The sequence below is a fragment of the Sturnus vulgaris genome, chromosome 19 (assembly GCF_052056855.1).
Source record: "Sturnus vulgaris isolate bStuVul1 chromosome 19, bStuVul1.hap1, whole genome shotgun sequence".
NCBI classification, from domain to species: domain Eukaryota; kingdom Metazoa; phylum Chordata; class Aves; order Passeriformes; family Sturnidae; genus Sturnus; species Sturnus vulgaris.
Window position 1 is genome coordinate 2,542,548 of NC_142261.1, and position 21,686 is coordinate 2,564,233.

At 47.1% G+C, this 21,686-nt stretch overlaps 1 protein-coding gene across 7 annotated transcripts in view; it reads left to right on the top strand.

Annotated features, from left to right (window-relative positions):
* The window catches only part of PITPNM2 (phosphatidylinositol transfer protein membrane associated 2), a 124,722-nt gene that overhangs the window by 92,318 nt on the left and 10,718 nt on the right, over window positions 1-21,686 (top strand). For 3 of the 7 annotated variants that reach the window (XM_014874906.2, XM_014874907.2, XM_014874905.2), the window contains 11 exons: window positions 551-621; window positions 3,235-3,479; window positions 3,939-4,128; window positions 5,152-5,271; window positions 5,585-5,796; window positions 9,814-9,989; window positions 10,354-10,524; window positions 12,459-12,608; window positions 17,400-17,564; window positions 19,291-19,494; window positions 21,239-21,387. In XM_014874906.2, coding sequence (XP_014730392.2) covers window positions 551-621; window positions 3,235-3,479; window positions 3,939-4,128; window positions 5,152-5,271; window positions 5,585-5,796; window positions 9,814-9,989; window positions 10,354-10,524; window positions 12,459-12,608; window positions 17,400-17,564; window positions 19,291-19,494; window positions 21,239-21,387 — 1,853 coding nt within the window. The remainder of the gene's footprint in view (window positions 1-550; window positions 622-3,234; window positions 3,480-3,938; window positions 4,129-5,151; window positions 5,272-5,584; window positions 5,797-9,813; window positions 9,990-10,353; window positions 10,525-12,458; window positions 12,609-17,399; window positions 17,565-19,290; window positions 19,495-21,238; window positions 21,388-21,686) is intronic. The other 4 variants (XM_014874912.2, XM_014874913.2, XM_014874914.2 and 1 more) reach the window with 4 other exon arrangements.

The following is a 21,686-nucleotide window of genomic DNA, read 5'->3' on the forward strand; positions in this document are numbered from 1 at the left end:
CCTGGCTCTTCTTTCCTTTTGCTCCATCCTTTGTTCCTGACTGTATCTGCCTCAGTTTTATTTTCTGCTCATCATTGTGGAATGGTGAAAGGAAGCTGTAGCTCCTCAACCAGAGCGATTCACGGTGGAAGGTGACACTCAGGCTTTCTCTACAAAGTCAGTCTGTGTAGGCACAGATGTAGGAATACATCAGATCTCTCCTCCCCAGCACAGTTCAAGCAATTCCTTTTATTTTCCCACAAACCAATCATTTCTGACAGTCGTGCAGGGATTTCCCATTGTTGCCATCCTTAATAAAGCAGCAGCACCAGATCACTGTAATGAGAGAAGAGCTCACTAATGTCCTCAGCTCTTACCCAGGTTATGAGAAATTGCTGGAAAATAAATGACCCAGCATTGCCCAGCCTTCTCAGGTGGAAGGAGGGAGAGGATGATTTGATGAAATAATGAAGGAGATGTGAGGCATTGGAACAAGCATTGTCTTTATGGAAGAATGTCTTTGCCAAAGAGCATCTGGCAGTGCTGACATTTTACACCTCTGTGCTTGCAGGTGACCTGTACCAGGAGACATCAGCAGAGTACAACGTTGGCTCCAGCGTGGAGAGGCTCAGCATCATTGAGGTGAGTGCTGTGAGTGCTTTGGCTTCTTGAAAATGGAATGTCTCTGGGTGGGATAAATGGGTCCCTTTGCTGTGAGCAGTGTCTTGCCTCCATGTGCTGCTGAGCCCCAGTAACACCTTTGTGTGTCCTTCTGTAATTCAGATTTAAGGGATTTTCCCCCCATCTTTTGAACATCATATAGAAAATGCTGTGTAGTTTACAGGCAGCATCAGGTAATCCTGTGGGGATCAGAGCAGCTCGAGGCTGGGTAGAGCTGTCCTGCAATGCCAGATGAACAAGTGTGGGAGTGGGAGAACACGTTCCTACAGCACTCAGCTGTAGCTCACAGCATGGAGCTGCTCAGGGTCTTGTTTGGAAACCAGTTATAGCACAGCCTGTGTCAGTACTCTGGGCAAAAGAATAAATAAATAAATAAATAAATAAATAAATAAATAAATAACACCACACTAACCCAGCCCAGCTTTCTAGACTTCTGCAGTTCAAAGTCCTGCTGAGACACCTCAGGCTGTTCTCATCCTGCCCTTCAGCAGCTGCAGAGGTGGTGCAGCTGCTTTGCAGAGTGCCTACACTGTGTCTGAGTGGTCCGTCAAAGGTCATGAGTTTTGGAATTACTGTCTGTGCCAGACTCTAAGTTCATGGTGGTTTGGCTTTTCTATAATAGACTGAGAGCTCAAGGGCCATGAGGAGAGTGGGTGGCTGGGAGGGGAACAGCTTTGGCCACCTCAAAATAAGCAAGTCACAGCCCTAAGATTTCTCTTGGAGCTCAAGATGGTGTGGGAAACTTGCCTTCCTCAGAGGACTGTGCAAACTCAACCCCCTCCTGTTTCTGCCTTCATTTTAGAAAAAGAACAGACTTCAAAGCAAGATGAAAAAGACAGTTATTTGTAGTTGTTCACAAGCTGTCTGCTAAAACAGTATGAAAATCTTGTGCCACCAATTGCAATGATTTTCAGGTTAAAAGCTTCCCTCACCCGAAGGTGGTTCAGGATTTAGGTGTTTTAAGAGGCTTCAGATCTTACAAGGAAGTTCTAAATGGTTACCTCCACCCTTAAACTAATCAGCAGTTTCCAACTTCCTTCAGAGCAGAGGGTAATGAACTGAAAGGTGCCTTCAAATCACTACTGATAAACTTCTGCATGACCTGAGCTTGGTGACTCATGTTGTTCTCCAAATGAACACTTAAAATACTTGTCTGGAAGCAGAAGAGGTGCTGAGACGCTTTGAGGGCTCCTCCTGTGCCTCCACCCAGGGAAGGGTTCACTGTTCAGGTGCTAAAACTGGAGTCAGAGAAGGTTTAAAGAGCAAGCATGAATACAGTGGAATGGTGCTAAATAATTCAAGGCCATTCTTTTGCAGGAGGTCTGGAAAAATCGTTATTACAGACTTGGATGAGAATTTTAATACTTCTGGTGGGCTGTGTAGTAAGACAAGCTTTAACATTATCTGGCAAAAATGTGATGTAGTTGTTAGGCTGCTAATGTGTGCCTGGGCATGCTTTCCTCCCACCAGCAGGTCTGTCAGGGACTCAATCACTGCTCAAAGGACAACAGGTGACTGAAGATGCTGGAATTAGAACAATTTGCCAAATGGAAAACACTGCTGCCTTCCATCTTTCCTTACCCCCTCTCAATGGCACCAGGCAGTTGCTCAGGATGTTCTCAGATGTTGTCTCTGCTAGCACAGGGGTCAGGTACAGGAGGGTTTGCACAGATCTCACAGGTGTGGGATGGAGGATTTGAGTCCGTGTGGGAGCTGTAAACACTGAAAGCCCTGCTAGCAAATAGATATTAAAAATAGTGCCTGCTCTGTTGTGTTACAATATGTGCATATGGATGCTCTTGTACCTGCCTGGGGCATCAGGATTGGGCTTACAGCTCTTCTGGCAGGGCATTAATGATAAGGATACAATTCCCTCCTTCCCCCAAATTACAGCCTGTCTGTTTAGGTAAAGAATTGATCCCACACAAAAAGCAAATCCCTGCCAAATTCAAATCCCTCACTGTGTTCATGCAGCAGTCTCCCAGACACATCCTGGCCGTTCCTTGGGTTGTGGGTCCTGAACTTTTTTCATTTCAGTTCCTCTCTTGCAACAGTTTAAGCAAATCTGAAGTTTTATTTATAACTTTTGTGTTAGGCAAACATGCAATGACTGATCTACCCACAACTTCTCAGTAACTTGCTGACCTGTTTGATCTCATTTCTTAATTTTGCTGAATGTGTTTCACTGCCAACTGCTGTAGCTGAGCTCAGCACCCCACAAAAAGCAACACCCATCTCTTATTTCTGTATTTTTCCACCCTAATATACATAAGGATGTCTTTACTGCTGCCATGTTTTACCTGGATACAATTTTATGCAGGTTTTTTTTTTTACTTTCAGCATTTCTTCTGCTTCTGACAAGTCAGACTTGAGGTTGTGTGTGCATTTGTGCATGCACAAGTGTAGGATTAGAGACCTGGAAGGACTACTCAGGTTCTCAGCATTATATTGTGGTGTATCTAATGGCCTTTGCCATAAATTAATTTGCCATAAATTAATTTGCCATAAATTAAGCACAAGTCACACCCCTTTGAAAAATGAACATTTCTGTGTGCTCTCTTCCATCCCCCCTAGGATGAATCAGTGCAGCCATTAATGCAGCCAAGTAAAATCCATGTCTTGCTCTTGGTCCTCCATGGAGGGAACATCCTGGACTCAGGAAGTGGTGACCAGAGCTCCAAGCAAGGGGATGTGAACACCATCACAACTGTGTTTGACACAGTGATGAGGGTGCATTACCCAGCTGCTCTGGGACACATTGCCATCAAACTTGTCCCTTGCCCAGCCATCTGCTCCGAAGCTTTTTCCCTGGTGTCCAGGTAAGTTGATGCTGTTTTATGATGGAGTGGGGGTTTTGGGGGGCGTTGTTTTGTTTTATTTGTTTCCCTGAGTTGTTCTGCTTGTAGCACTGAGAGCTCTGACCCTGCTTTGAGAATGCATTTATTAATGTACCAGCCAGGCATTCAATCTCGATTTCATACTTAGCTGCAGTGAATACAGTAATCATGCAGCACAAGTTCTGAGATTGATTTATTCTAATTAATCCAATAAATACTAAGGATTTAATTCCTTGTCTGAGGGTTGTTCTGTCAGTGTAAGTATGTTGTCCTTGAAGATTTACGTTTGATGGGAGGGAAAGATTTATTAAGCTCTCATCCATTCACAGAAGAATAAATGGCCTTTCTGTCTTGAGGCTTTTTTTTTATGAACCACAACACTTGACTGTGCTGCCTGCAAGTTGTTTTCCCCATATTCCCTCTGTCTCTTGCTCTCTCCAGCCTCAGCCCATACAGTTATGATGAGGGCTGCCTGTCCAACAGCCAGGATCACATTCCCCTGGCTGCGCTCCCCCTGCTCGCCACGTCCTCCCCGCAGTACCAAGAAGCCGTGGCCACTGTCATTGTCAGAGCCAACCAGGCCTACAGTGAGTTCATCAAATCCCAGGAGGGCACCTCCTTCAACGGCCAGGTGAGCCAGGGGCTGCTCAGGCCACAGCCAGAGGAAGAACAAATGAAGCAATTTCCTTCTGAAATTCTCTTTGCTTTAAATCTCTCAGGAGGATGAAAACATGACAGTGTTGGGCTGCAATAAGGAAGTGTTGTGCTTTCCATTTTTTTTTCTGAGAGGGAGAGATTATTGCTTGTGCTCTGTCCTGAACCTTTGGGATTCAAAGCAAAGTCTAAGTTTGTGCTCAGAAATGAAGCTCCAAATCTGTGAAGTTAATCAGGTTTCAGCATAAGACACCTTGCCCGAGCAGGAATGCTGCCTTTGTTACTAAACATGGTCTCTTCCCCATTGCAAACTAAGGCTGTTTAAGCATTCCTGGCTTTAAAGGACCTTCAGCAGCTCGTCCTAGAGCTGTCATACCCATGGGTTTATTTTTTTGAGGCTGTGCAGCTGCTGCACCCCGTGAAGAGCATGACTGAGCCTCACACCTCTGAGCAAAGTGACTGCCTGGCCCCACGAGGGCAGAGACGTTGGAGGAGCTGTCACACTGCACTGTTGTCATGTGGTTTATCCACCCTGAGCTTCTTCCCAGCCAGCCCTCTCCTGCCCAGGGATCTTGGTGCTTTACTGTGCCTGTCTGTTTATACCCTTGGAGGCAGGACTCTGTTATCCCCTTGGGGTACAAATGGGCTGAAGCTTCCCTGAGGTAGCATGAGCAGCTGGCAAGGGGGATCCAGCTTGGTTTCTGCAGTTAGCACCAGGATCAGGGCTCTGTGTTGCTGTCCTCTTGCTCCACTTGGCTGGTGGGGACAACCAGGACACCTGAGCTATGTGAGAGAATGGGAGTCTGCAGGCAGTGATGGATTTCACTGGCTGAACAGTTTTACTGATGAATGCACTGGGCATCCTGTTACTCCAGTTTGTCCAGCTGGAATCCAGCACTCTGTCCAGCTGTTAGTTCTGAGCTGAGGTCAAGGGGCTTTTTTTAAAATTTCCGTTTTATTCCTCCTCCTTGTCCTCCCCTGCTTCTGTTTCTTGTCTCAGGTGTGCTTGGTAGGGGACTGTGTTGGAGGGATCCTGGGATTTGATGCCTTATGCTACAGCAATCAGACGGTGTCCGAAAGCCAGAACAGCAGTCGGCGAGGGAGCGTTGTGAGTGTCCAGGTAATGCTGGCTCCCAGTTCCTCCACAGACCCTGTTTTTAGTGAGGATCTCCTGAAACAACAAAGACTCTGTTCCTCATCAATGGCAGACATGTCTTGAGGTTCATATGGGTGTCAGTTTGGGTGTGTTTGCTCTAAGCAGAGATGTTTCACCCTCTGGTGTGAAGCATCACCCACACTTTAGGAGTGATTGGGCCTGAGATTCTGTATTGGCCTCAACTGGATGTTGGGGTAAATGGGGAAAGGATAGGAGGGAGGTGTTACAATGTGGGTGTATTCTTAATTCAGCTAAATCCATACATTTCAAATCCCAGGATACCGACCTTCTGTCTCCTGGAATAACGGTGAACAACAGCCACTGTTCCAGTGGCTCTAATCTGGAAGCCAGCAGACACCTCAGCAGGAGCAACATTGATATTCCTCGTAGCAATGGAGAAGATCCAAAGAAGCAGCTGCCACGAAAAAGGAGTGATTCATCCACTTATGAAATGGACACGATAAAGCAGCATCAAGCCTTTCTTTCAAGGTAAGATTTAAGATTTGGAAGGAACAGATCCAGAATGTCCTAGAGCTGAGGGTAGTGTATCTGTAGAACCTGAGTGCTGCTTTGTCATCCTGTGATAAGCAAGGTGGAGGAAAACAATTTAGATTAGAGGGTTATCGATTTCAGTGTGTTGTATATGCAAAGAAAATTAACAGCTTTTTTGCTGAGGGGCACTGAGAGAATCCAGCTTCTCTACTGCATCAGTGTTGCATGGCAAGAAACCCTTTGAGCTGTTGTGTGACAGCCAAGGCAGTCAGGGAACTGCTGCTCTGCTGTGCTCCAAGTGTGGGATGGAGGTCAGAAAGCAAATGGAGAAATCGTGTTAGGGAGCTCAGCGAAGCAGAACTGGGAACCCAGCATTGTATTAATTTTAAAGCATCTCTGAAACCTGATTTTGAGTTACTCTGTCCCCTGCCGGGGCTGCTTCATTGCATCAAGGACATGTTTTAAATTTGTTACTCACTGTTGAAACTCCCAATATCACATTTTTAAGCTTTTTCAAATGGACATTCAGAAATGTGTCTGCTAACATAACTCATGGAATTTTCACAGCAGTCTGTCCATGGCCAGTGGTCATTTAGGGATTATTTCTGTCAACCCAGAGGATTTTTCTGACTGAATCTTCTTTTCCAGCCTCTGGAACTGGACAGCCAAGACCTTTTTCTCCTGCAGGCCTGGAGGAACTGCAATAAACATGCTCTTAATCTCTTTTCTCATGTCTCAGGAACTGGGGAGCAGTGTCCCCTGCAGCAAACCCCATTATCTGCATTGCAGCTGTGTCCAAGGCTGTTCCTTATGCCCTGTGCTGTCCTGCATTTCTCCCCCCTCCATCACTACTTGGAGTCATTGTTTTAGCACAGGGATTTGTGTTGTCCTGCCATGTCAGGGCCCTTCTGTAAATGATTTCTAAGAGAGAGAAGGTATCAAAGTGAATGTTGTTGGTGCACAGAGATAGGATATTCAGAAAGACTGCTGCATTTACAAAATCCACAATAAGGTTCTTGGCTATTTCCAGCAGGTTAATAAAAGGCAATCAGGATCTTGTTCTTGCCTCCTCAAAACAGTCTCCTGTATTACAGGAAAATATGAGTTGTGCAAAAATGTACTGATTGTCCTCCTTGTTACTGACCTCAAGGGCACAGACTCAGTTAAGGAAATCAGGCTGGCATCTTGATGCATTTTTACACCTATTTTAGAATAAGTGCTGGGCCTGATGTGGATAATGGATTGGTCATTTTGTTGTTCCAGATAGCTTTGTGCTGGTCCTTCCTGTTCCATCTCTGAAGGGCTCTGCCTGCACCCAACATGCAGCACTTGTGGGTCCCTGGCAAGAGCTGTCAGGATTCAGTGGGGTGACAGATTGGTGCATCTTTACTTCTTAAGAGTTTTATGTGTTTTTAAACCTGCATTTAGACCTTGGGCTAAAAATTAGTCTCTTCCCAGAACTCAAAACCAGGATTCCCTCAGGGAAAGGGGCAGGTTGAATCTGCAGTAGGATCTCTCTGCATGTCTCTCACTCAGCTCTGTGGTGCAGGAGGGGCTGGGGAGCAGAGATTCACCTCATCCCTGGTGCAGGAGAGGCTGGGGAGAAGGGATTCACCTCATCCCCGGTGCAGGAGAGGCTGGGGTGAAGGGATTCACTCGTCCCCTCCTGCATGTCAGCAGGACGTCACTCTCACGCCCATCTCTGGACCTTGTTCTCCCAGCCAGCACCAGCAGAATGCCCTATTGGCCTCTGCCATCAAGGAATGATTTTTCCCATGCAAAAACCAAGCTCTGGTGTGACGTGGCTACAGGCAGGAGGTTGGCAGAATAAGAGCCAAGTTTTCCTCCAGGGCTCGGCAGACGGGCAGCCTGGCACACAGGGACCTTTCTGTCCATGCCCACTGCAGATTTCAGCCTGTGCCAAAGACACTCATTTTTATTCATGTATTAGACCTTCCCACTTCTCTGGGATAATGCCCAGCAAGCCAGAGCAGCATCTGGAGATTACAATCACACATTTATTTTTAAATTCAGTCCTTCTGCACAACTACATTATTTCTGGCTGTGCCGTACTTGCATTATTGTAAATGAGTTGATTTGCTTCTGAAATCCATAAGCTCTTGTTTAATTAATGCACACAGTACATCTGCTGCTCTTTAAAGGGAGAACAGGGCACTGTAGGTTGTTTGGAGCATGACGGATCCAGAGTTCCCCTTGGCTCTCATTTCTTTTGATTGCTGGAAAGACGATACCAAGTTCCTGGCAAAAGGAGTGAAGATGCCCAAATTGCTCCGTGCTGTGCCTGCTCTGCTTCTTCCCTTCCCCACGAAAACATGCTGTGGGAAGCTGTGTGGAATACACCAAACACCCTCTGCACCCATCCTGCCATTGGGATAGCTTCTCCTCTGGTGCCTTTGTTGGAATTCTGTCACTGTCACCCTGCCTTCATCAAAACCGAGCGTGTTCTAAATGACTTTGCATTCTTCACACACAGCAAACTCGCTGCATTGCATCTTGTTAGCTGAAGCAATTGTAGCTCCACCAAAGGTGCCTTGTTCTCAGAGCTGTTTCAGGGCTGTGCAGCTCAGCACTCTGCTCTCAGGCAGGCTCGTTCACATCACAGACACAGGAACAGGCTCATTTTAGCTGTCACTGCTGTAACCTCCCATGCCTCCCGCTTTGACACCACTGTTGTGACTCCCTGTGATGTGTGTGTGTCTGGCATAAGTAACTTATCATTGCCTGGCTGGGAACAGGGAGAGCAGAGCCGTGCATGTGCATGTGTGCAGCTCCAGAGGGAACATGACAGTGCAGCAGGAGGAGGCTCAGCATCCTTTGGGAATGATGCTCAGCACAGGAGGAGGCTCAGCATCCTTTGGGAATGATGCTCAGCACAGGAGCTGTCTCTGGGATGATGCATTCCTTATTTGCCATGGCAGGGAAGCAAAGTCTGGTGAAACCCAGTTTTCTTCCCCAAAGTGTGAGCATTTGCAGCTGCTCCTGGGCTGAGTGGCTGTGTCTGAGGGGTCTGTGAGCACCTGCTCTGGTGCTGAGGATGGTGGGAACAGCTCTGCTTTGGGATCACAGCAGTGCTGGGCTTCCACTGCCCTCAGAAGTGGCCTCGATGAGCCAGAGCTGTTGCACATGAGGGTGTGACAAGTACTGGTCTCCACCTGAGGTTTTATTTTGGAGCCACAGGGCCAGCAGGAGACTGTTGGATTTGCATCATTCCTGACTCCAGGCCAGTAAACGCCTTATCCAGCCCAACTCCTATGGTATCCATTGCTCCTACGTGTTTTCTACAACCTGTTCTGATGCTTTTTTAAGTGTTTGCAAACACCCTCTTAAGGCACTGCTAGTACTGCCCTCAACTCTCTGCTTCTAATTATAATGAGATAACCCACTACAGCTGCCACTGGAATCTGTACAATCTGGAGAGCAAAGGAATTTGCAGCTTCATGCTTTTGGATGGGAAGCATCTCAGAAAGCCTTTTGTGAACCAAGTTACCAATGTTACACATCTGTCATTTCACCTTCCCAGATCTAGACTGCAAAGAAGCAACTCACTCTAATATGAGGGTGGATTCCCAGGATTTTCACCTAAGCATTCCTGCTGCTTCTTCTTCAGTGTCGAAGGAAAATGTGAATTTAAATCTCTGTGTTAAACCTGTGCATTTCCCAGCCTGCACAACACACAGGTGGAATTTTGCAAAGAGATTTGACACCTGAGAGAGGGAGGAAGAGCTGGACGTGTTCTGTATAGTAGCAGCAACCACAGTTTTGACTCCTTAAAGAAAAAACATTTTGAGGAGGTGGTGTGTAAATGAGCTCACCTGAAGCTTGGATTTGTACATTTAAATGATGCCAGTGCAGTGGGGTCATTGTGGGTTGATTAGCACAGTTCCTTCCCTGAAGAGATAGAGATTATATCTACTGTCAATCACTAATCCAGGCTTTAATTATGAAAACACAATGAGAATATCATTTGGACTTTATTTTCTGTTCTTATCCCAGTTTACATTCTAGTGTCCTGAGAAACGACCCCACATCCAGGCGATCCAGCAGCTCCACGATGCTGGATGGAGGAAATATTGGGAAGTTTGACTTTGAGATCACAGACTTCTTCCTCTTTGGCTCTCCCTTGGGTCTGGTGCTTGCACTGCGGAAAACTGTAATTCCAGCTCTTGACAGTAAGTCCTGGTGCAAACTGCTCCCTTGGTGGGTGGTGTAAGCACCTCCTGCTGCACTTGCAGGAGTCTGCTTAAACCCAAACATTTCCGTGTCGTATTTATTGCACCGTAAAGAAGCAGATCTCCGTGTGCTCTCTGCACCACTGATCATACCATTTCCAAACATGAAAAGTGCTGGGCAATTCTTGAGTTTGTAAACAACATAATAAATTGTTTCAGTTGATTAAACTAGGAGATGAAGGAGATGATAAATCTCTTGCAGTTTTGTAACCCAACAGTTGTCCTTTTCAGAGACAAATATTTACAATATTCTAACTAGTAACGTTTTGATAGTTTAGGGGTTTTTTTTTCTTTGTCTTTTTAGTCTTTCAGCTCAGACCAGCTTGCCAGCAGGTCTATAACCTGTTCCACCCTGCAGACCCATCTGCTTCACGCCTCGAGCCTCTTCTGGAGAGGAAGTTTTACCTTTTGCCCCCCTTCAATATTCCCCGGTACCAGAGGTTCCCGCTGGGTGATGGCAACTCTGCAGTTTTGGGTAAGTCCCTCTGGATCTGCTTTAGCTGTTTAAAGGGTTAAAGCCACATTTTACATGAAATTATCAACGCAATTGGAAACGGTGAGAAAGAGAACTGGCCCTGTAGCATTAGCTTTGTTCCTGATTCACCAGAAAAGGAATTTTCTTCCAGTGCAATCAGTGCCTTGTGTCCTGTGTGCCCTCTGTTTGTCACACAAGCACCTCCAGCTGCTGAGGGTCATGAGGTGGTGACCTCTCTGTAAAGGCCTCTGTTTTACACCCAGACTGGTGCCTGTGACTGAGAGTGAATGAAACACAATTGAGTTGGCAGAATTTAGGACTTAGAGGGCCAGAGAAGACTGGAGGGAGCAGAGTCTACAGTGAGATGATGAGATGATTTACTTGTTTGCATCCCATTTGTCTAATATTTGAATCATGCAGGACTAAATGAAGAAGACTATGTCTAGAGATGGATAATTCTGGTGGTCCTCTGCATCATTTTAAAGTTGAAAATCCAAAGAAGTGGCCTTCTATATGCATCAATGTCTTCAAATATTGTAATTGCTCAGTCTAGAGGTCTGATTTGTTAAATGGGCACAAACTAAACCCCATGTTTAATGAAGTGAATAAAATGCTTTCTGCAGGCCCCACTCACTTGTCAAATTTAGCCAAGATCTTGCTGCAACACTTTTTTTAAAATGGATCCACCCACAACTGCATTTGTACCCAGGCCAGTTACAACAGCTCAGGGAATCTATAGCAACTTGACGAGCAATTTGCTTTTTGGGTGTATTCTACATATCAGCTGCAAGGGGCTTATCACAAAAAAAAAATAGCAGCTAAAATCTTACCTTCTTTCTCTTAAATACATTGCAAAGCCCCTGTTCTCACTGAACCCAGAGGTAGAGGCCCCATTGACACTAACCCTGTGTTCTGGTTATCATTCTGGACAGCAGCAGGACTATTAGAGCCTCCCTGGACTTCTGAGTTGGCCGTGTTTGGAGAGACACTTGCTATGCAGTGAAGTTAAATAGCAATTAGCTCTCCTATGAGAAAGGCAGAGTAATTGCAAAACCTCCAAGTCTGAGCCTTGTTATTTCAAGAGATACTGCTCTGCCTTGATGAATAAAACTGGCAAAAATCAGCTTTAAATTCTCTTTTCCTGTAAGACAAAGCCTCTTCATTTGCTTATCAGAAAGTAACAGGCTGTTCCTTTCCATTAGAGTCCGTGTTGTGATGGACACATTACCCAGAAGGACTAACCATGATTCACCAAGCTGCTCCTGAAGTTAGTGTTCACTGGAGGGCACTCCACAAAAGTTAATTGCTGCTATAATTAAACTGTATGTTTTGCTGATCATGTAAAATTCAGGTGCTCAGTTATAATTGGTTTTGTACAAAACCTTGTGTAACACTGCTTGTGCACATCTCCTCGTGCAGGTAGCTTTTTTGGAAGTCTACAATTCAGGAAGCCTCTCAGGCTGGTTTTTTTCTCCCATTTTCCCATCTGTACTAAATGCTGGTCCCTGTTTCATGTCAGTAAACTTGCAGAGGAAAATCAAACTCACATCCCTGCTTACTCCTGTGCTTTGCACTGTGTAGGCTGTGAGTCTGATTCTTCCCTTCCAGCATATTTTTTCCACTCATAGTAAAAAAGATTTCTCTGGATCTGGATATTTATGGATTTGGCCTAGAAGGGGGTGAAGATGCCTCCCTTTTGTTGTTGAAATGCCATCGTTGTGTTCTCCTCTGCTCCCAGTTAATCTCTGATGTTGGTCTGTTTGGAAATCACCCCTGTTTTGTTTCTTTTACTCTATTTGAAGGTTGTCTGTTCATTGAAGACCCATAATTAAGTGCTGGGGTGTAACTGTTTGTATGTTTAACACTTTGTGGCCACATGTCTGTTGTTCTTTGTCCTTCTGTTATGTTTTTTTTTTTTCCCCATCTGCTTCTAGTTGAGACAATCCAGAACAATCCCATCCTCCTCATGGAAAGTAGCCCTCTGGGTGCTCTCCAGCACCAGGACAGCTTCATGGAAACAAGTATCCCCGTTCCCGTACTGAATTGGCAAGATGTTTCCAATAAAAGTGCTGGTTGTGCTGAGTGTGTGTAATCTACACTTTTGTATTGTCTGTGGTGTTGGGTTCTTGGGGTCCTTTTTTGGAGATCACACCGCTGCCTCCTGGAGTTGAAATCTTTGTGTTGTGTCTCAGGCTGTGCCACACAAAAAAACTACTGGGGATCACACATGGCTCTGGAAAGGCCACTGTGGAAAAGGGGCTTGGTGTTATAAACTCTGTCCCATTCTGGTGTTGATGCTGGGAGCTGCTGCCATGCACGGACTGGTTTGCTCTGTGCTGCTGGAAAGAGGCTTTGGCTGAGACAGTCCCTGGTAGCCCTGCTTGTGTGGCAGCATCCCTTGGGACAGGTTGTCCTGCAGTGTGCAGCTCCCCAGCAGCCACGAATCACCGTGCCCAGGAGTCCAATTGATGTCCATGTCACACCAGATTTTGTCCCTTGGAGTATTTCATGTTTGGACACTTTTGTGGCTCTGCTGAACACAGCACTGAGGCTTTCAGACCCCAGCGTGGCTCTGCGTGTTGGTTATTTTCAATTAATTTCTCGTCTCCCGCCTTAAAAGCAAAGTTTGATGCATTTGTTTTGCCTTAATTTCCATCATCAATGCTGCATGGCCTCATTTATTCTGATTGTGACTGGTGCTACATCTGCAATTTTGATGAGATTTGCCTTTGTTTTGGTTTTTTCCCCCGCGTGTCTCACTTGCCCGTTCTCGTTCCTTTCTCAGTGTTTTGCATTGGGAGCTGGGTTCTGCTGCCCTGTTTGTGTTTAACAAGCTGAGCCTCACTGTCCCTGAGCAGTTTGGGCTGTTATGTGGTCATACAGGATGGCAACATCGCTGAGTTTTTGGGTGGCCTCTCCCTCTGTCTCCTGGAGGTGGAGAGGATTTTCAGGTGTGCAGTTGCTGTGTTGCCTGTGCTGTGAGGTTTTGTGATAAAGCAGAGGGAGAGGATCTGGTACTATTAATAAATCAGAAGTCCCTGATTAAATGCCATTTCACTGTGAGCTGATACTGCCTGTGGTCAGGACAGAGGTTGTGGAAGCATCCCCTGCCCATGGCACGAGGTTGGAATTAGATGGTCTTAAAGATCCCTTCCAGCCCAAACCATTACAGGATTCTGTGATTCTCTGCTTTTTACACTGTGGGTCAAGAGCACAGTGTGTCCAAGCAGTTGTTGATGTGAGTGTAGCAAGTTCTGAATCCCAGTTCAGCCACTGGACTGCAGGAGATTTTCCAAAATCACCAAAACTTGTGGACAGCAGAAATCTGTTGCTCTTGATCTCAAGGTAGTGGCTGCAGAGTGCCCAGCACTAACCAGTGACTCCAGTGCAAGCAGGACCTGGCCTGTGCTGAGCAGCTGCCTGGCTTTTATATGGTTTTTAATATTTCTGTTTATATTGAACTGTATATATTTTTTGATTGCTTTCAGTATTTCCTGCTTTGGTGCAATAGCCCATTCTCCAAATAGCACATATCAAAATCTGTCATTCAGCTACCCCAAGGACTTACTGAGAAGATGGCTCAGGGCTGTTCCCTTATAAGAACATTGATGAATGAGTCCAAAAGAGCACAGCACCAAAATGAGTAGTAAAGATACGTAGGTAGGCCAAAAGAAAAAAGTGATTTGGCTTCCCATGTCCACTCCCCTGGAAGTGCAGTTAAGCCCTGGGCCATGGCTGGGCTGTGCCATGTGGTTCCAGCAGCAGCAGGTGCTTTGCTGGGAGGGGGCTCAGGGCACTGCTGCAGCCAGGCTCCTCTTCCTCACTCAGGTCCAGTGGCCCTGAGTCAGCCCTGAGTCACAGCACAAAGTGAACTAAACAAGGCCCCTTCTGTCCTTACTGAGAGACAGAGGAACAGCTAATCTTGCCAAAGGTCTTGCTGCTACTGGACCTTCTGGCTTCACTCTGGGCTTGCCTGGCAAACCTCCCTGTGGCTGTCAGGACCTGAGCTGTGGCTGGGGATGCACCTCTGGAGTGCAGGAGGCTTCCCATGGCTCCTGTTAGGACCACCTGGCTGCAGGTGCTGGGGTCTGTCTGTGCCAGCGTGGCAGCATCTGTGACATCCCACCCTGGTCACTGCACTCTCCAAGAAAGCCCCCTTGGTTTCAAAATTGCTGTACAAGAGACATGATGCAGAGAATACACAAATTCAGGAAATATGTTGTTAGGTTTGTGGGTTTTTTCTGCGAGTCAGGTCTCAGAATTTTCTTTGGAAGTTGCTGTCGCTGCAGCTTTGGTGTGGAGGAAGATTTTCTGAGTGGGTTGTAATGCATAAAACAGATTTTTCTCCACATTTCCCACCCTGCCTTTTCCTGGCCTTCTTTTTTTCTTAGAAACTGCCCTTTCTCAGGGACAGAGGGTGTGTAGCTTGGGGAAAGGGAGAAGCACAAGAGCAACCTGAGTGGGCAGGAGCAGGAGAGCACTGCTGTCAGTCAGGTGGCACCTTGTCCCCTGCAGAGCAGACCCCTGCCACCAACGCAGGCAGTGCTGACCTGAACAGTTCAGTAATGCTGAAACACCTCAGGCTTTAACAGGAGTGGGAATTGTTCCTCTGCTGATGGGGCTGGAAGGGCTGCTCAGGTTGGGTGCTTTTGCTGCAAACTCAGTATATTCCAAAATCCCTGGTCAGCCCAGGAAAACAAGATTGGCTAAAAAAGAGCAAGCCCAAAACCTCACTGTTTCTTACTTTATTCACTTTCTGGATTCTCAGAAAGGAGTTCAGGCAGAGCTAAGTGAAGTGGGCTAATGGAGTCAAGGCTGTGACCACCCCAGGCAGGCCACGTTGGGCTCAGCCTTTTGTCCTGTAACATTCTTGAACTTGTCTTCCTAATTCAAGCCACAGGTGCTTTAGATTAAAGCAGGTGAAGAAGTTCAGGTTTCTCTGGTGGTTAAACCTGAACACAGACAAAGCCAAACCTCTCCTTGCATCTGAGGAGGTTCAGGGAAGCTGATGATCATCACCTCTGTTGGGGACCCATTTGGTGACACAAGAGCAGGAGCACAGGAGGATCTCATAGGCAGGAGAATGGAGAGGGAGGGGTGAGCAGAGAAGAGAGGGTTGTTCGGGTCCCCCAGCAAAAGGAATGAGACCCTTTACCCTTCAGACCTTTGTGGGGTTCAGTGCAGCTCCTGTTTTTCACTTGTATTGTCTCTTCTTGCTCATGCTGGTGTTTGTACAGTCAGAAAACAGCACCGGCCTGGTGGGACCAGCTGGGTTGTGGATCCTGGTCACAGCCTTGACAGCCAGCAGCTTGAGGCAAGGTGGAAAGAGGGGGAAAGTGATGCTGCTAATGGCCTTTCAGGCACACCACGGGCTGTGTGTGCAGCTCATCATCAGGTCAGGCTCCTGCTAGGGCTCAGATCTCACAGTCCACAAAGCTTTTACACAGAGCAGCTTGTGGCCTGATTTTCCCTGCAGAGAACAGAACTCTTTTACTGACACTTAGCCACACATTTTCTGTTTCATACATTCCCTCTCCCTCGGCTGCAGCAGGATTTGTGTGGGCACAGACGCTGCTGCTGCGAACTGAGGGATTGGAGGGAGAAAATCAGTAACCCCAAGCAAAAAAAGATTGATATTAAAATAAACCAGCTGCTAAAACAACGTCCTGTGTCAGCCATGTGCCAGGATTAAATCCAGGGATAACTAAACGGGCTGGAATAGGTGGAGGATGTTGATGTGTGGGAGTAATGTGCTCACATTCCTTGTGGTATCTCCTGTCTGATATCTGGGAATAAATTCAGGTGCTGCTCCTCAAGTGCAGCAGAGATGGGCAACCTTCAAACCATAATGAATTGCTTTGCTTTTGCATGTTACTGCCACACTGGTGCTGCCTGCTGTGAGCACCTGGTGTTGGCATTACAAACCTCAGCCCTGCAGAGCTTGGGATATCCCACTTCATTTGGCCTCGTAGCATCTACAGAGGGGTGGATGCTCTTGGCACTGCGACAGAGAGAAAACTGAAATGCAGAGATTTTAGTGCGACTTTCAGCATCTCTCCTGAGTGTTTGAGGTCTTTTTCCCTCCCATATATAAGGTCTGTGTGAGCATGATTTTAAACCCTCCTTTCTGTATTTATGTACTAAGGGGTTTGGCCTAACTCAGGAAACCTCAGGTTGAGATTTAAAAATCCAGACCTGCATGTTGTACCAAAAAAAGCTCTGTTTTCATAGAGCCTGAGTGCTCCCTGATCTGCTGACTCTGATGGGAGATAGAGATGCTCAGCACCAGACTCCCTTCAGTAGCCCTTTCTCCAGATTAATGAGTATTGGCTGTGTCCTTCAGCAGTAAAATACAAGTCCAAATTTAGTCCCTGCCAGGCATGAAGATGTTTTCTTGATTTTTGTTTTAATAATGCTTCTATCTTGGAAATACTCATTTAAGTTTAAATAGCTCAAGAAAACAAATATCCCTTTCTAAGGTGTTTTTTTGTTGTTGTTGTTTTGGTTATTTTGTCTCGATGTGAATATATAGAATTGTGTATATTCACATCTGTATGTATGACACATGCTTGTTATTGCTGCTTGAATAAGTCTGCCTGGGTTTTTCTTTGGATCTGGTTTTTGAGCTACTTACTTTGCTTCTCTCGATCAAAGACTGCTCCTCCAGCCATATGTCTCTGCCTGCTGTGCTGTTTGCTTTCTTTTCAAACCAGAGCTCCAATGAAATGTGGGGTGTTTCTGTTTCATTCCAATCAGCTCTGAAAGGTTTTTGCACCTACCAGCTTTGTTTACCTCCTTCCTCAACCCCCGAGTTCATCTTGCCCAGCCTCTGTCTGTTGGTCTAATATTTTGATTTCCCTGTTTCAACTTTGTAGCAGATGTTGTTCAGTCTCATGGTGCCGTCTTCATGGAAAACGCGTCCCTGTCCACCCCCATTTCAGCCCCTCAGTTCAGGGGCTTCCGGAGAGCCAGTGAGATCAGCATTGCCAGCCAGGTCTCAGGAATGGCAGACAGTTACACTGCTTCCAACATAGCCAACAGTAAGTGTTGCACCCCTCCGAGGCCGAGCAGCTTCTGTCCGTCCGTCTGTCCGGGGGGTGCTTCCCATTCATAACCAACAGCTTGGAATTGTTCTGCCACGGTCAGGGCCGTGTGTGAGCACATCCCTGCAAGAACAGCTGATGTATCTGATGGCCACGCAGGGACCACTGTGTTCTGCATGTTGGACCTTGCTGGTGATGAATTGTTAAAGAAAAGATGATAATTGCTGACTCTGAGCACCATTTGGCCATGGTGTGTGGTGAGGGTTAATCCAGAGGGAGGTTTCTGTGCTGCCATGGTAAGTCATGCAGAACTGGTCGGGATCAGCACTTGATACCAGATGGGTAATGCAGGATGTGCCTTGGTGCAGATCCCTCAAACGTGGCCCACAGAACCAGGGATGAGTAAGCCCCTCTGTAATGCTGAAAGGCAAGGACAGGTTGGTTCAGAACAGAACATTTATTACTTTGCATCAGAAATTCAGCTCTTCTGCAGCCCACAGGGCAGCTTCCAGTCAGTTCTGACCCATTTCCCAGAGCTCAATGAGGAGTAAAAGGAATTTTTTATTTATTATTTTTCCCAAGACCTGTATAACTTCCTAACTAATACAGTGGAAAAGAACACTTTGTCGAGTGGAGAAGAACAGACTTTATTAATGGCTCAACCCCTTCTTTATTTCAGCTCAGGTATGAGATGAACACTGTGTCCTAACAGACCTCTGGTAACTCAGACCAAAAAAAGGCTGAAAAAAAAAACCCACCAAAAAAACCAACCAAACAAAAACCATGCATATGAGAAAATCTTCAGACCAAACTCTATTCCCAGAAGGTCTTAAAAATTTAGAGAGACATTCCTGGCACGGGTTGTGAATTACTCACTCCATAATTAATTGCTGAAGTTAATAATGCTCCCGGAGGCAGGTATGAGTTGTTGAAGGTCTGTGGGCGCTGCTCAGGGGCTGCTGTAACCTCCTGCCCTGTTTGAGGCAACACTCAGCAGCAAAACTGAAATTCCTTCTCTGACAAACGAGGTTTTCCTGTGCAAAAGTGTATCCAAGAGCCAACACCGCACTCCTCGCGTGCGTCCTTTTACTTGTCCTGACATCTTGCCAAGCGCTGCTAAGTAGGAATCTGCTTGGGAAGCAGCTCCTGAGGGAGAAGGTGTTTGTTTTGTGCTGCTTTCCCACCCATGAGGAGCTGCTGGGCTGGCACACAGTGCTGGTTCATGGGGAGGGATTTTGCTGGGTGATGTCCCGAGGCTGGAGTGTCCCAGTGAGAGCTCTTGTCCCGAACTGCAGTAGGGTTGAGTCACACAACACTCACCTCTCCTTTCCCCGTGCTCTCCAACCTTTTGCAGCTTCTGCTTTGTGTAATTTATTTCCTCACACAGCCATCAAAGCCTGTTCCTGAGATCAGGGAGGAAGAATCTTCTCTTGGCTCCGAGTGTCCCCGAGCTCCGGCTCTGCCTTTGCTGCTCTTGCTCTCAACTTCATTGGTGTGGTGGTAGCGTGGAGCTGTGGCACTGAGGGCTGGATGTGATCCATGCTTATCCTCATGGGAGAGCTGGAGCAAGGTTGGAGGGACAGTGCAAAACCACAGCTCCCTTCCAGGAGCCTCCCTAGGGGTGCAGCTCCCCTGGTACCATGAGTTTGTGGAGGATGAAATCAGTGTGTGCCATAATAATAAGTGATTTCTGCTTTTTTTTATGTTTTATTTTTCCTTTTAGAAACCAAACACCACCCTAATCATTGTAGAGGGTTTAGCCTTCTATCCCAACTTGCCCTCCCTCACAAATCCCCTACCCAAACCTCGTTCAGGAGGCGTAGGCAGCATAAACATGAAATCCCTGCCAAGGGGAGGAAGCTCAAAGGGCCACGGAGCCGGGCTGCAGGCTGTGCTCTTCGGATACCAGACCTGGACATCAAGACAGGTATTCTGAAGAGATCCACTCCTATCAGCCTCCTCTCTCGTTTGATAGTCACAGAACTTCACAACAAATCTCTGCGCTTTCACTGAGGCACTTGCAGCTTCTGATTGCATCTTAACAAGTATTTCTGTCACTTTGCCCTGAAGATCGATCATAACACCGCTAACAACTTGGCAGGAGCAGGAATTCTTCTGGGCAGAGCTGAGGGGACAACGCTTCTGCCTCCACCACTGTCTTTTGAGCATGGAAGAGTCAATCCTGTCTGCTTCCTGTAAAGAATCTGAAATTACCCAAGCTGGGGACTTGCATGAGAAATGAAAGTTGGGACGTGACCAGGAGCTGTCAGTTTGGAAGGCAGGGAATCAGAAGTGGCTGTGAGGAGGTGCCTGTGAGCTGTGGAAAAGCCACATTGATCTGTCAAACCTTGCTGCTCCTTCCCATGGCTCTTCAGAAAAGTGGGAACTATCAGGATGACGGTGGCCTGGCACCTGGCACAGCCAGGGCTGGGCCGTGGGGACGTGCTGAATCCAAATCCCTCTGCATTTGCTGTGGTGGGAACTCTGTGCAGGTCTCTGGAAGGAGCTGGTGGATCCATCTTTTCAGTCCAGCATCTGTGCTCATCACCAGCCAGATTTCCCTTCGCAGAGGGGTGTGTTGAATTGTACCTTAAACCTGGCAGCTTTCCTGGAAGTCTTTAAAAAGGGAACATTGTCACAGAGACAAACCAAGCTTGAGGAAGCCCTTGTCAAAGCCCCAGCTTGTATCCTGCATGCAAACACAAACAACATTCTTCTGCTGCTCTCTTGGTCTCCATCTTTTCTTTCTTTGGCTGATTTTCTTGGCTGGAGTGCACAGGCATTGAGGACTTCTTGCTGCTGGGAAAGCAGCCCATGGCTTTGGGGTCTGTGGCTTTGGACTGAGACCTGCTCATTTCCAGGGATTGGGGCAGGACGTGTGCATGGGCAGAGTTCAGGGCAATTGAGGTGTGGGAGTGTCCTGGGGTGAAGGGTGTCTGTCAGACACTTGATTATGAATTGCTGGCTCCCTGGGGGAGAAACTTGTCTGTTTTATATTCCTGATTCCCCCAGAATCCCAGTGTATCTTTCAGTCCCCCATGCAATGAAGTCCCAGTACTCCCAGGTACTTGTCTTGTCCACCACAGAGGCTGTGCCCCTGGGAAGGCTGGGCTGCACATTTCGGTTGCCTGTAGTGTGGTAGACCAGGAGGGCAATAAAGACTTGTTGGGGACTACCAGTCCCGTCAGCACGTGCCATATTCCCTGCCTTGTGGTGCCTTTTAGCATCCTGTGGATTCCCAGTATTCAGTCCTCTTTAATGTGGCCAATACCTGGATGCAATTCCCTGGTGAAAGCTGAAGAGTTGGAAGCAGGGCTGGAGACGGGCAGAGCACACCCATCCTTCCCCCCACAGCTCCAGGGAGATGCGTTGCTGTCTTTATGTTTTGGCTCATTGCACAGGAGCCTTGAGCCCCTTCCCTGGGGTGTGGACTAACAGCCAATTAACCTGCCCTCCAGTGCCTTCCTCTTTGCTTAAACAAAGGAGAGCTCCCTGCTGCTGGCCGTGTGTCCCTCCCTTGGTGTGAGCAAACACCGAGCCCTGGGCCGCTTCCCCCAGCGCAGCAGGACCAGCCAGGGAGCAGCCTCCTGGCATACCTGGAGCAAGGAGCCAGAGCCCTGAAATCCCTTTTGTTGACCCTCTTTGTCTGAATGAGTGTTTTGCTTCTGTAGTTGCTGCCAAGTGGTGGGGAACCAAACGGATCGACTACGCCCTGTACTGCCCCGATGCCCTCACGGCTTTCCCCACGGTGGCTCTGCCTCACCTCTTCCACGCCAGCTACTGGGAGTCCACGGATGTTGTCTCCTTCCTGCTCAGACAGGTACAGTCATCCCCTCTCCCTGATCTCCCTTGGGTTGAAAAATTCTTAGGGCTCTTTGTTTTTTCCAGTGTACCTTCCATTAGATTTGTTGATGCACGGAGGTGAAAAAAATACCCTTTACCCCTGCAGATCTATTTTCTTCACTTCTTTTTTTTCCTCACCTGTGGTGTTGGTGGAGCTGCACACGTATAAACTTCATGGATGTGCACAAACCTGCTTGGTTTGGGGCTGGGTTTATCATCAGAGCAGGTTTCAGATAGACTCATGGAGAGAGCCCAGGACAGTTTCCTATCAGATCC